This window comes from Buceros rhinoceros, unplaced genomic scaffold (assembly GCF_000710305.1).
Source record: "Buceros rhinoceros silvestris isolate BGI_N320 unplaced genomic scaffold, ASM71030v1 scaffold3946, whole genome shotgun sequence".
Lineage (NCBI taxonomy): Eukaryota > Metazoa > Chordata > Aves > Bucerotiformes > Bucerotidae > Buceros > Buceros rhinoceros.
This window is the reverse complement of record NW_010416753.1, coordinates 41777-57002: the sequence shown is the minus strand read 5'-3', so window position 1 is coordinate 57002 and position 15226 is coordinate 41777. Positions and strand designations below refer to the sequence as shown.

The following is a 15226-nucleotide window of genomic DNA, read 5'->3' as shown; positions in this document are numbered from 1 at the left end:
CTTTCCCACCTGTACTAATCTGACACTCAAAGCAATTGCCCACTTCACCTGTCCCTGGTGTGTCCCAAATGTACATGAGGATAAAAAATTATTATTCTCTACACCCAGAAAACAGAGAGCACAGACCTGGGGACCACTGCCAGCCAAGCAAACAGACATCCTACATCAACAGCTTCCCATTTGGGCTAAAAAGAATGGCTCCTTGGGGGGTGGGAGACATTGTTTTAGGAACCAAACCAAATGACTAGGGAGGAATGAGGGCGTTCATCTGTATTCACCAAGAAATCAAACAGCCTGCCCTTCCTTTTACAGCTCTCACTGAACTGGAGAGGCAAAAGGGATTTCAGAAAGCAAAAAGTTGTCATGGTTCTGCTCCATTCTGTCAGTGGATGGCCAGTCAGCTTCCAAAAGCTGCTAGGTCACAAAGTTTAAACACAGATTTGCACAGGACAAAAGACAACAGCGTGGTTCTCAGGTGCACACCCAGATTTTGTATAGAGCCAGATTCTACCCTTATTTACATTTTAAAATCAGCGCATCTGCAAATTATGTAAATTCAAACACACACTGGCTCAAGATTAAACTTTACTCCTCCTTCAGATAACAGGCTACAGAGTAGCATACCAAATCACAAGGCATGAAAAGAAAAAGTAAAAGCAATGGGAAGGAAGGGTACCTTTGAGTCAAGTATTGCTCTCCACAGAACACACAGAATATGAATAACGTATGCATACATATATTCATAACATAAGCATAGATTGGTGAAAACAGACCAGGATACAATGACATCTCACTGGGACTTCACACAGGAACCCATCACCTTCCCTGACAGCAGGATGCAGGATAAATGATTCTCATATTGGGAATTGTACAGCCATATCAGTTCAGTAGCTGTTTGAAGATCCAACAGCAGAAAGTAAAGGCTGGCTGAGAGAGCGAGTTCCGAATAAAGATCTCAAATAAACATGGGGTTTCAGCCAGAAGGACAACAGGGCTATAAATGCTTAACCCCTAGCATAACACAGAAATCCACCACCCCATCCTGAGCTACAGCAATCCTTTCAGAAAGGCACCCAGCCTAAGTGAGAGGCTCCGAGTGACACAAAAAAGCACTGCTCCCTCAGGCAGCTGGCACCATGTGCTTGGTTTAAAGGAAGAAAACAAGGCTGCCCTGTACACAAGATGAAAAGTGCAGAAACACAGAATGAAATTTTACATTGTATCAAACAGATCCAACACATCTAGAACATTCATTCAGATTCTCAAAGGTTCACTGTTTCCTATATACTTCCCTCTGTTTTCACTGCCTAGTGTTGATATCAGTAAGAAAGCCTAGAAGTAATAGTATTTCTCAGCAATATATCCTACTGTTTTGCACATCTGACACATTTGTAAAATATTTTTCTATCTGGGTAGCCATGTGTGAGAAAAAGTTATGAAGAAAATAAAGAATATAACTACAGAAAAATGGAAGTTTCATGAGTCCAGTTCCCCAGGCTGCCCCCAATTCCCCCAGACGTCAGTAAGACCATGGGGAAGAAGCAGTTTGCTTTCTTCAGCCTGGGGAGAATCTCAGAGAATGCTGAAGGACGTTGTCATTTCAGTCTGACACGGTAAAACAATTTCTGAATTGATTATAGAGCAAATGATACTGTCACATGTTAAAAGGCAGACATTGCCTTCAATTTACATAAATGTATCTGACGCATTTTCCTTCACCTGAGAAAAAACTAGGTCATACATATACTGTTCGGATATGCACAACTTCTTAGCTTCCACAGCTTCCTGGTCAGCAGGGTGCCTGCACGCACTGTGTGATTTTCAAGCAGCTCTGATGATGATTAGAATTTTGCATTTTGATGGACACTCATTTCTCAGCCAGATGGATGCATACCAGTGTCTGGCACGATGCTGCTACAAAATGTTATTAATTTCATTTGGTATCATGACAGCTTTTGCAAGGTTCATCTTATTAGCTTCTGCCTCTGGGATTGACTGGAACCATCTATTATTGCCTTCCCTTTCTGGTTATCCAGGACAGAAAAGCAAAGACAACTCCAGGCAACTCAGCCATTGTCTCCTCGGTGCCCTAGAGCTGGGCTATAATCCTGGCAAAAGATCTTGTCTGAAGTGTTACTGCAGTGACTTACAGACTTTGCTTGACGAAGGGAAAAAAATATATATGGATACACGCCTTCAGATGCGTAGTACCTGCATCTATAGCCACCCTGACAAAAATAAACCCACCTCAATTCTCTCCCGTATTTAGACTCACAGATTATACTTGATCCCCATAAACCTTGCTGTCACATAGAGGTTTTTGTCTCCAACGTCTATGCATTACAGGAGAGATGAAGACAATTGCATCATAACATTCCATAAAGTGAACTAGTTCTGCACATGGGGACCCAACTGACATGTATCAGTGGTTTAAGCAACAGATTTTAAATATATCCATGTCTTTCTCTTATATGTGCTTATGGAGTTGTAGGATGCTTGGGTTTGCCTGTAGTGCAACTGAGGTGTATGTGGGAAAGTCGGGGATTTTCTGAAATTCACTAGGTTTGCTAATGTCTATATATATACATACACAATGCTTTATATATCTTTGTATTTAGCCCACTATTTGCAGAAAGGTGAGGACTAGGATAGAAAGGACAAAAGGAAGAAAACCTCCAAAGATTATGGTGCATACTAAAGAGGTAAATGATACAAAGAGGAGAAATGAGTAAAAATTCATAGACCTAGAAGAGTACATAATGCTGGGAAAATTATGATAGTAATAATGCTCATGATAAATGTAAATTCAAGTCACAAATTGCATATAGGGATATGTTCCTTCGAGACTTCAACTGCAAATCTAGCTTAGGAAGTCTCAGGCTCACAAGATGTTTTATGAACATCAAAGTAATTAGAGAAACAAAACAGAAGGAAAAACAACTCTAGCACATTTTTTCCTTATTTGCTCCTGAGCTTGCTGATGTTTCTGCTGACTCCCCACATTTTCAGCTGCAGGGGAATCACACAGGAGAACTGTATTTATGAGACCTAAAAGTACCCATGACTCCTTATTAGTGAGGTGAGACAACAGTTCCATCAGCTCAAGCACCTTATTCATGCCATTTATCTCCTGCTTTTTCCCCCTTTCTGTAATATGTAATATGATACCAACAAACACGGAAGAAACCTCAAATTAACCTAACAAGACAGTTTGTAAAAATGACCCACTGAGAATAAACCAGTGTTTGAAGAATCCAGGATAAACAAGTACCGAAGACAAAACACAAAGGGAAGTGCATTCAAAATGTAGCATCATAAAAAATTAATATTATGTTAGGGATTTCACACTGATGTGCACTGGAGAAGGTGGCTAAGCAATTGATTTATACACTGCTATGACTGCAGAGGTTAAAGCAATATGGGGCTGATTTCTGACATTTCATGCTCTCCTTTGGCCTTCCCCTACACACAGATTTAGTTCTTCATTTTTCCTCAGGCAGTTTCCTACACATGGAGCAGTCAGCAGCCACTTAGGTTAATTTGTAATGAGTGGAACAGAATAATACATGCTGTTTTATTACCCAATTCGCTAGACACTAACACTGCTCTAAAACTCAGTTCTGGGGCAATGACTGATGCAAATGTCAAAATTATGAGGTTAAAATTGGACAGGGAAATGAAGAAACAAAGCGTGTACTGGTATGAACGAGGCAGCTCCAGGAAAACACGCCAAATTGCACTTTTCTCATAGTGTCTTCTGGCATTCAGAGCATTTACAGGCATGCTTGTCAAACTAAAATTCGGTATCACCTAGGTAATCATCAAGCCCCAAGAAATTATACGCAATTTCACTGCAATGGGTTCCCATCAGCTAGATCCCTGTACACTTTTTCAGTGAGCTCATTTACACCAATTCCAACAAGACTTGTTACATCTAGGAAAAGGCTATCAACGCTGTGCAAGCTTATCTTGTGAACCTAAGCACTGCATCAACTGACCACGGTTTGTGTCAAGTCTCTGCACTAATATCAGATCAGCGCAGGAGTCAGGACAGTTAGTCCCAATATAAATGCTATGCAGTGCAATATGTTACTGAGAGAAATACACATTCTTGAACAATACTTCCCACTACAAGGGCAAGTTCTGTATTAAATAAATTATAAAATAAAGTTGTAAAATGTGCAGAGACCAATTTAAAAACTAGCCACCTAAAACTAGAACCTATTCATCCTGTGCAAAAGACACACACGTGCCTAGGATGAAATAAAAAATACTACTCTGAAGATTACGTTAAACTAAAGGTGGTAAACAGAATTATTAAGAGGTTATGCCTGCTAGGACACCTTTTTTTCTCAGTGATCGGCTTTATTACCACAGCTACATAACGTGACATGTTATTGTTCAGTTTCTCAGACAGAGAAACAATTTTACTTTTATCGTTTGTCCTACAGAACACATTCTCTCACTCACTTCAATATGCAAGGCACTGCTGTTGCGCTACCACTCACATCGTCGCGCTGTGCTAATTTTAATAGTAATTGCATAAGATTTGCGAGGAAAAGGATTGTCCGGAGGGAATGCAGACTGAACTTCCAACATTTGAGGGTAAATTTCTCCGGAAATACATCTAACAAAAAGAAAACCTGGGTTCAGATGTGAAGAGTGCAGTCCACATTTTCTGATGTTAAAAGGAAAGCTATTCTTACCTGGTAATGAACTCTCTGCGTAGTAGAAGGTACCGACTGTAGGTCCTAGCAGGAGGATGAAAGACACAACAATGACGAAAATAAATTAAAGGAACAAAAGCTGTTTACAGTGCTACTACCTGAAGTGGTTGGGCAAACAAATAATTTTGCAAGTGTTTCTCAAGCATTTCTTAAGCATATGAAACAAATACTACAGAACAGTGATGGAAAGCTCATGTAAAGTTTCAATTTGCGTGCATTTGGGGAAAAAAAAGGTTTTAAAAGTGTACGATTATGTTAATGGATCTTTACAATATCAAGAACCTTTTTGTTCCATAAAAACTATCTGAATTTAGAATACCAGCCACAAAATTAAAGATGCTACTGTCTATAAATATTTTTTTGCAAGTATTTCTGAGTAACTAATGCTCTAATGAAAAACATGGGCAGTTCTCCCTGTTTTAAGACAGCTTAATGTCAGAGAGATCATCTCAGAATGACTCTGGTATTTAGCAGGGTTCAGGAATCTAATTTACTTTAGCAAAGATTTTGTCAAATAGTTTTAGCTCATAACCTACCAAAAAGCCTGTCCTATAGATCATAACTCCCCAGTCGGCATGCAAGTTGGCAGAGTGCGGAAAACCTTGGCGTCTCCATTCCCGGCAAATGGGTCTCAGCCAAATCAAATACACACAAAAAAAATCAGAACAAACCCTGCAACAGGCTGGAGAAACACAGTTCCTTCACAACCACTATGGGTAATTCAACCTGTAGCTGTGCTTCCTTCGGGGCTGTACAACTACTCGCCACCCAATACTGGCCATTAAGTTGCCTGAACTCACTATGAGATCACATTTGTACTCTTCTGAGAACATAATCACAAGTATTTCATTGTAATTTTCCATCACTGGATACTTCAGATATGCATCACCTTACAATATGGTTTTGTGTCTGATAACAATAGCCACACCTCAGGTCTACATGTTCAGAAATGCATTTGATGAAGGGAATCCTGGCTGAAACGCAAAAAAAGTGAAAGCTTATAGAGACACGCTAAGGCCCATATTCAGACTGCAAGTGTAGAGTTTCAAAACCACCGGGAAGTCAGTGGCTCCCAAAGAGTGCAGTGGGATGGATGAGGTTCATAGCTCCTACGTAAACTGAACCACCTATTTAGAAACCTGTGTAATGTCCTCACAGTTGTAAATGTTGTTGAAAGATATCAATAAAAGATTAAAAACATTCAGAGACAGTATATTAACGAAACCCCTTTAGTTTTATCACTAAAGGCATACACACTTAGAATTATTCAGGTAATGGCACATTTGGAGTCTTCATTTCCCAGACCGTATTGTAGAATGAACTCTTACAAGGCAAGGTGTTAAAGACAATAAGAGCAGTATTATTATTAGCTGCATGAGCATACGTTTCTCTGTATTTGAAAATATCTAGTTGATATTTGTAGTGTGTAATGGTGTCTCTGATTACTCCATGACAGCATTAGAGAATGACATTTGCATAATTAGACCCGCTCAAATACCACGATGTTTATCCTTGCATAACAAACTCTCTAATCAATAATTTATGTGATTTCAACAAGGCATGTGGAGGGTCCTGGCATTCTATTCCAATTCAAGGGGAAGTAAACAGAATTGACACGGATGCACATGTTATCATTTAAAAAGAGCCAGTATGACTTTTAATTTCCTATTTAGAAACTATTTTTCAGTGCTACTCTTGCTTTTATTATCATATCATACTCTAATTTTTGTCTTCAGTGTTAGGCAAATTGCAAACTCTTAATATATGGTTGTTGCAACTATTAGGCCTCTGCACTCACAACTGAAAGAAGCATTGTATAGATTAAGAAATGACACCTGAATTCACTAAAATCTCACCTCTTGTAGACGGTCTATGTACATACGACAGGTCTCCAAGTCACAATCCCCTCGTACAACTATAATTCCTAAAGGAATGGCTGGAAAATCAAAAACAAAGAAAAACATGTTTAACTGAAGCCTCTTGGGCTTTAAAGGGTTTGCAATATGCTGGTTTGTTTGTTTGTTTGTTTCCTTTATGTCCTCACAAAAGCTTTCTGCTATCTAAATCTTGTAATTTTAAAGATGGAACATAATATTCATCATTAGTTTCACCCTTTTATAATTATCAAATATTTCAGTTTTCAACTGTCTTTCATACTGAAGAAGCTAAAACGGAATCAGTTAAATTGCATACTTCATTGTCAGCTGTCAACATCAAGTATCAACAGCAAAGAAAGAACGTAACCTAGGACAAGAGTTTATGGGGGTGCTCTTATACATTGAAATAAGAGAATGGTATTTCATTTTCAGAACTTTTAAAAGTTTACAAAAATAATGATAGTCACAGCTTGGTTTCAGTGAAAACTGTCCAGCACCATGTTATTTTGTTGTGAGGTTGTTTTCAAATCAAAACAGACATTATTCCACCTACACAGAAAATTGACAAAACATCTCCATATTTTCTTGGAGGGGGGAAGAAAAAAAAAGAGAACCTGTAAAAATACAGCAAATTATTCCCCTTAGCTGAGGGAAGCTCGGAGTGATTTAGGTTTCCACAGCCATTCTGTTCTTGCAGCCAAAATAAATCCAAAACAAACTCACAAAAGGAATGAAAGAGAAAAAAAGTATATGTGAGTCCACAAGGAAGGTATCAAGACAGCTGCCTGCTAAGATGTCATTAAATAAAAAGAAAACAAATGAAAACTCTTGAGCACCTGATTTTCTAAAACTGAATCACTGAAAGAAGTTATTTTTTCTCCCTGGAGGGTCTTTAATCAAACAATGGTTAAAAAAAAAAGCAGGGGAACAGCAGGAAAGAGATTTAAATCCTTACATGAAGTATTCCAGAAGGAGAGCAGAATATAAACTCATAAATAATTTTGATAATGGGATAACGAGAAGCAGCGTAAAGTCACTGACAAGTCTGAGATAAATAGAAAAAACAACTGTGCTGCAGCCCCTCCTGCCATTCAAAAGTTGATTAAGAGGGAGAGATACTTATCTACTGAGAAGCTCTTCATTCTGATGAGAGAACCAGATAGCACTGAAAGATAATGGGGGACACGGCTCCTTTTGTGGCTCACCCAGGCTAGAAGTACAAAGAGGAGCTCGGTGGTATTAGGGAAGAGAGTAGGGGAGCACCTATGGCAGTAAAGGTCATTAGGGGCCTCAGAGGCCAGCGCAGGACTCTGGGGATAGATCAACAGTGCTGCCAGCATCATGTTCGGGAAGCAATTTGAATAGCAGAACAACTATGAACCCAGGAAAACCAGAAGCAGGGAAAAAAAGCTGGAAGAAGAAACAAGAACATAAAGAAGGGTTAAGCAGGAAGACTAGGAAGGAATGAAGAGCTTGCACTTCTGAAGCAACAGTAACATCCAATAATTTTGCCAATCCGCCTGCACGTTTTCAGAAAGGGAACAATGCTCACTCCACTCTCCCAGAATTTTTACTGCGGAACACAGCGTGAGAGACATGCGAGTGGAAGAAGGGTCAATCACAAGGTTTGCTTTATGTGCTCTGATGCTCCGGGTTACAGACTGATTCTCTTTGCTTCATGTTTATTATTGCTTAACCTGCTTTGACGGGAGACCCTTAAGCTCTTTGTAGAAAGTACTTAATGACTATCTAGTTTCAATTCAGCAGATCCCTCTGCAGCCCTTACTGAGAGAAGTGTTTGTTAAATTCATTTATAGCACTAAAAAGTGCTATTGCAGCAGACATGAGTACACCTCCAATAGCTCCAGAGCACTGGGGAGCTACATCACTAGCTCATAAACTGTCACCACAGATTTTTGTCTCTTTTCTATTGAATTCATTCCCTTGTCGAGGGGGTATATGCACTTAATGGGGACCAGAGCTTTGACCTACTGAAACAACGCAGCTAGCACAGGACTGAAATCCTTAACTATCACCATTCCTGACAGCCCAAAGGAAACAGACCTTATGAACGTCCGGAATTCTAAGGAAATCCACCAAAATGTCTGAAAAGAAAACACTAATATGCAATAGATAGCTTAGTGGTGACATTTATGGGCCTCATCTGAGTGAAGAAGAAAGTCACAACTCACAGATTTAAATAAATTATGTTCCATCTATTCGTGATAGTCGTAGAACAATTCTGGAATTCAGGGCTGGGTGACTGTCCTTAGAAAGAAACGTGCAGCTTTTGCTGCCTGGAAATCCTGAATTAGCTTTCTGAGACAATGGCTAGCTAAGGGATAAGGTGTGTGAGGTGGGTCTCAAAATGGTTCCATTCCATTCCATTCATGGTCATTTGAAAAACCTTTTAAGTCATTACTGGTAACACTACAGTATATGCTAAAATGTTGCTTGCTAAAGGTTTTTCTTTTGGAGGCTTTTTTTTTTTTTCTCCCGCTTTTAGCAAAAAACGGCATTTCCAGGCCCCATTTTGATCATAAACCACAGTAAGTATGCACAATGTACCACACAGCCAAGATTCACAATAGCTGCTCTTTGAAAACAAGAGCAAATGCTTAATGACTGATGAGATTGAAACTGTGGGATTGTTGTTCATTCTAAGTATAGGGCAATGCTGTGCCATAGGGGCAAAATCAGTAAAGTTACTATAAATCAGTTAAAGGCATAAAGGTAACGTGCATGGTGTTCAATATCATTGTGGACGCTTTCATCCAGGAATAAAGAAGTGTATTCCTTTTCTGAATAGCCCTGTCTGGATGAGGACATGGACAGTACAGAACAATGCTGTGGAGCACAGTGATTACTAGATATGCAAGGTGAGAGATGGGAGGACAAAATCTTACATTAAGAGCACTGGAACTACACAGGAGCTTTCCCATACACCCACACACTCTCTGCTCCTGTGAATATATGGATATATCCACACACGGGAATATGCCAAAAATAAGGGATAGTCCTAGATCATGAGCCAAGCCACAGCATTCCAGTGCCAGACATTTTTCTTCTGAGGTGTCTGCTCTTCTGACCACTTGCATCGAGCTCTCTGTTTCTTTGTGCTCCCTGAATGATGAAAAGAACTTTGTACAGGGAGCTGTGGATACAGACTTTAACGCTGCAGTGATGAGCAGTAGTGCAAGAACCCCAGGAGATGAGGCAAACAGACAGTTGCGTGGAATTTATAAACAATGAATAAATCTTGCACCTATTAACTGTCCATTATGCTGATTACCTAAAGTTAGTGAACTCTTTAATAGTATTGAGAACACCACGGAAGAAGCCTGAACATGCTGCATATGGCACCATGAAGAAAAAAATACAATTCAACTTCCCCATTTACGGTTATGAAAGGATTCAATTTGTCATCTAAACACAGTGATTAACCCACTCAAATCCCAAACAAAACAGCCTCAAGACAGACCATTACACTAGATGTGAATGCCAGGAAAACTCACTCTGAATCTGACATACCTCAAGGCACTAAGGAGATTAGACATCAGACTGTAAATGTTTAATGTAGCAAATAAAGGATCCTCACTACTGAAGATGTTATGTCATTTTCCTGAGGGGTTTACGCTGATATTAGAAACATGAAGGACCAAGTAAATTCTTGGGAGAGATTTTAAAATATTCAGACATTTATACTAAGAGGTTTGCCTTTCCCAGTATGGTTTCAATACAAAGCATTTTCTCACCACACAAGTCTAAGCCATGTGTCTCTTCAGATCTCTTTTTTTTGTTATACTGAAAAACCTAAGTCATCTTCGGTTCGTTGGTTGCTAGTTTTCTTAGCACTAGTGGTCCACTTCCTCACAAGTCAGGAGATAAACCACAATGGATGTTGTCGAACTAAACCATGTCTGAGAAGGTAGTCATCACCCCTCCAGGCTCTCAGTGAGTTCAAGAGAGAAGTTGTCTCAAACATCATGGGAGAAGGAAGAGTTTATAGAAAGAGAAGTATGAAGAGCTGGGAACTGAAACTGGCAGGGAATGGACACTGAGACCAAGAGCTGAAAGACAAGGTCTGGCTGAACAATAAATAAAGATTGAGGATTAAGAACAGGACCCTGAGCTGTGAGATCTGCAAAAAGATTAAGACAGGCTGGAAGGAAGTGTGTGGGATGAGCTAGCCAAAGGGAACAACCAGTATGGAAAAGTAAGAGAAAATCAAATCAGAAGAGAAGTAAGGAAAAGGAAATGGGAAAAGTAGAGTATGCACAAAAAAAGTCTATACCAGAAAGACAAACTGCAACATGATTTCCTGAAAAGACTGAAATGGATTGTAACATTCTTGTGCTTCCCCACTCCTCTGGCTTAAGTTTGCGTTATCTACTTGGTACACTGTCCATCTCTTCCAGTTCAAAGCAGATGGAAAACTTTTAGGTGACAGTTTCCCCACTAGCTCAAAAGGCAGAGGACTGTGCTGAATATAGATATGCCCCATGTGATGTTAAGAGAGGGTAGATTTAGATTAGATCATAGAAAGAAATTATTTACAGAGTGGCAAGACACGGGAACAGGCTTCCCAGAGAGGTTGTGGGTGCCCTATCCCTGTAAGTACTCGAGGTCAGTGACTTCGAGCAACCTGACCTACTGGAAGGTATTCCTCTGCTCATGGCAGAAGGGTTGGAACTAGATGATCTTTAAAGGTCTTTTCCCACCCAAACCATTCTATAACTCAGTAACATGAGATTTCAATGGTTTGGACTTACTCCTTCACCCAAATCCAGGCAATGACATGCCCTGTTAAACAAATGTTACTATGACTACAAAACCAAGAGCTCAGTTAGAAAAAAACATAATTTAAGTTGCCTGTTTCAGCACCTGTGTTTATATTCATTGTGCTACTGCCTTTAATTATCCACTACATCCTGATTTTCCTTCTGTTGGATGCCTGTGTCTTTCTAATCTTTGAATCTGTGTGTATATTGGTGTCAGCCAAACCTAGAAATGTAATTCACTGTGCTGTCTGGCCAAAGCCCACAAAGTCTGATTCATAAAAAGGTAAAAAGGGATATTTCCTTTGACACAAGCAATGCCTTTGGCAACTTCCTCTTTGTTTTTGTCATTTCTGTTTCAGTTACAAACATTTATCAGTGATTTGCATCTAGCATGAGAAGCTGGGAACTGGCAGGAGCTTCCAACATTTAACTCACTACAAGCTTCTAACCCTTTTTTGTTCATCTTGCTGGATGACTTTAAGCAGACCCATACAACCCGTCCAATTTCAGATCTTATTAAACCACTGTGACAGACAAATGCATGAATTAGCTAATGTCTACACAACACAAATGGAGAAAACAAAGCTGTTAGAGCAAGGCAGTGACTTTTAGGCAGAGTGAAATATAGCAGACAGTCTGTAGGTAATGTTGTCTTTTACACAGCTGCAGATAAGCCACCATGTACCCTAAGAGACCTCCTGACAAAATAATGGCCATTAGTGCTTCCTTTAAAGGACAGAAGAGAAGGTTTGTAGCTACACAACATATCTCACCTAAATCCATCCAGATCAAAGTTCTTTCCCAACACGAACACATTTTCTCCTGTGGCTAATCTCCCCTGTCCTTACTCCACCTCCTAATTCAGGTTTCTCTCATCATACCACATAGCAGGAAGTCCTCTGTTCCCCTCTGCCCTTTACATTAAATATATTCAGGATGTTAATACCAAGTCCTCAGTGTTGACCTTTTCTTATTTAGCTAGTTGCTCAAAATCACATGGAATAGTCTCCAGATTAACTGTACCTGTCATATCCCTGAGCTTTAAAGAGAATACATTTCCTAGATCAAGGATTCTCAAACTGTGGTAAGTGCACCGCTGGTATGAGGAAGCTGCAGTATCTCCATACATGTACACATCCCAAATGACTCACAAGCCTGTCACTCCACATGCCACCACGTACCTGATAAGAACTCCTAGGACTACCCCAAAACTCTCAGATAACCCACATAAATTAAAGGCAGGGGCACATGGATCTGAATTTTCTTCAGAAATTGCTTGTTAGTCTAGTGTGCCATTTTATTGAAGAGGTGACAAGGAACCTCTGTGCAAAACGGTGTGGGAAACCTGGAACTCTTACAGAGATGAGAGTAATTTCTGACACTGCAACCACTGTGATTTCTCCTTACTCTTAGCGGTATCGACCAAACAGATTGTTCTCCATGGCTATGGTATACAAGCAAACAAGTTAAAGGCAGTTAGAACTGATATATTCTGTTAAAGAAACAAACAAATGTGTAGCTACAGCTGATGGTGAGCTATTTCACTGCTCCAGAAAGTTTACAATAGTGTTGGCAGGAAGAACTAAGTCACAATTCATTGGTTTGTTGCAGACTATTTTTTTTTTAAATATAATTGGTTTCTGCATATACTTCCATTGTCATGACTTTTAGTAACATTAGAAAAGGGAAAATAGGATGTCATATACAGAAAGATTTTTTTATTTTAAAAATTAATTTTCCCTCAAAATGCTGCTTTGGATCACACTTTTCTGCAGTAACAGGAAATCCGAGTGACAGAAGACATGTAGGCAAGAGAGACAGACTTAAGTTCTGTCCATTTTAAAACATCAACTCAAATCACTTTTTGAATATGATAGTCTTGGTTTATGGTCATGTACAACTATCATATTGGGCAGATGGTAGTGAAGCCGGTGACTAGAGTGACAAATGCTTGGGGGCTGTACAGGAAGGTGTTAGAGAAGACAACTACATTTGCAGGAAAGAACATTACAACATAACTAAAATGCCAACGTATACCCCTTTCTTAAAAGAGTGCATGGAAGCATTCACCCCTGCTTGCTGAAGGATCAATAAGCATCCTCTGCACCATCAATCATCCGACAGACAATACTGATACATTGACAGAAAAAAGAATGAAGGAGAAAAGAAGGAGCGTGGGGAGGGAAGAAAGGGACAATTCAGAAACAGCATCTCGGTAAATGTCAGCTGCAGTGACAAGAAAAGTAGAAAGCAACAGAAGGAGAATGGGCTTAGAACAGTCGTGCCCTTCAGAGGACAAAATGGCATTCTTTAATTGCTCAGAAGGCTTTCAAAATGAGATGTCTACCTCCAGCAGAGTGAAGATTAATCTTCATGGAACAGTTTGTATGATGAGTTGTTATATATCAGAAAGTGCAATTTTAGGTGAAGTAGTTGATAGAATGAAATCAGTATTTCTAGCAAACAAGGGGAGTGAAATGTATTTACTGTGAGTTAAAGTGATCCTGATTATTACACTGAGCTTGCAAAGCTAGTACGGTCTTTGCCTGTTACACATCTCTATAACAGACAAAACCCATAACACCTTTTTGCTTATTTTTCCTTCATGGATAACTCATTATTAACTGGCTTCTTTTTCCTGTTCAGACTGTTGTGAAATTCAGGTTTTGTTTTCAAATTATTTAGGGAGGTAAAAGTGCCTTTATTCCTTGTGGGCAAGGAATGAATATTAAGTATAGTATTCTGGAATTAAGTTGTAGGTATTCTGCCAAAGCCTGGACAGATACATAAATTATGTCTCTTGCAAGCATCTATTGAGATGTGCAGCTGAGAGCTCTGGTCATGCTGAAGGAAGCTAACCCCACTTGCAGTAACAGGTCTTGTATAAATTTTTAATTAAGACTGACAAAATTTCAGTTATTCACCTACCATGGAAACGTATTTATTTCCATTCCTCCTGCCCCTCATAATCGCTTTTTTTGGTAAAGAGAGTCAGTTCTTTCTCAGTACTTCCCTCCTCCACCTTTAGCCAAGTAATTGTTAGTGGCAATGCTCCTGATGAGGAGGGAGACAGCACGCTTATTTCATATAAGTGTTATACGATAAGCATGCGACAGAGCCAGGCAGGCACCAACCCATAGACCTGCCACCAGAAAACCATGTAAAAAATGTCAGAAATGCAGTTAAAATGGTTATCTACTCCTTCTAAAAGGAATACTTATGTGATTTTCCAGCTTCTTTCCTCATAAAAACTTCAGTTATGTAGTACTGTAGTGTGACTGTTCAGCCTGATGATTGGCTATGCCTGCTTCCAGAAGAGGTGCACACGTCTTACAGTAAGTTGCAGGAAAACTTGGATGTTAGGTCTGTGCTCAGTAAACCACAGAGACTTTCCGTTGTTTTTTGTTTGTTTTTTTTACTTCAGGGAATTCATACATAATTCATAGTTTAAAACCATTCAGTTTCTGAGTGTTTAGAGAACACTTCTCTTCCTATTCATAATTTTCTTCAATTGTAATTAGCATCATACAGAAGTCCTCAAATCAGGATCAGCCTTCTGAAAACCAAAGGCTGGACAATTCTCATAGGAGACACTTAAGTTACATGTCCAGACAAGTAGGATGATGAGAATTAGTGTATGCTGTAAGTTATATGTCCTTACACAGGGCGTTCAATTCCTAATCACTGCAAAGAGTAAGGCGAAGTATCTTTCCTGATTTATTTTAGGTTGATGGGGATATTATTTGCATTCTCATATTTTAATGTAAAAACAGTAATACACAAGCATTACTGAGACAGCTAAAGAAGGACAGATAAGAAAAACAACTTCATGAAAAATGTT

General features: G+C 39.4%; 1 protein-coding gene across 1 annotated transcript in view; it reads right to left on the bottom strand.

Moving 5' to 3' along the window:
- The window catches only part of DGKI (diacylglycerol kinase, iota), a gene marked incomplete at its 5' end in the record, with an annotated part of 105992 nt that overhangs the window by 50888 nt on the left and 39878 nt on the right, over positions 1-15226 (bottom strand). Inside the window, 2 exons of the mRNA XM_010137915.1 lie at positions 4707-4751; positions 6584-6663. Coding sequence (XP_010136217.1) covers positions 4707-4751; positions 6584-6663 — 125 coding nt within the window. The remainder of the gene's footprint in view (positions 1-4706; positions 4752-6583; positions 6664-15226) is intronic.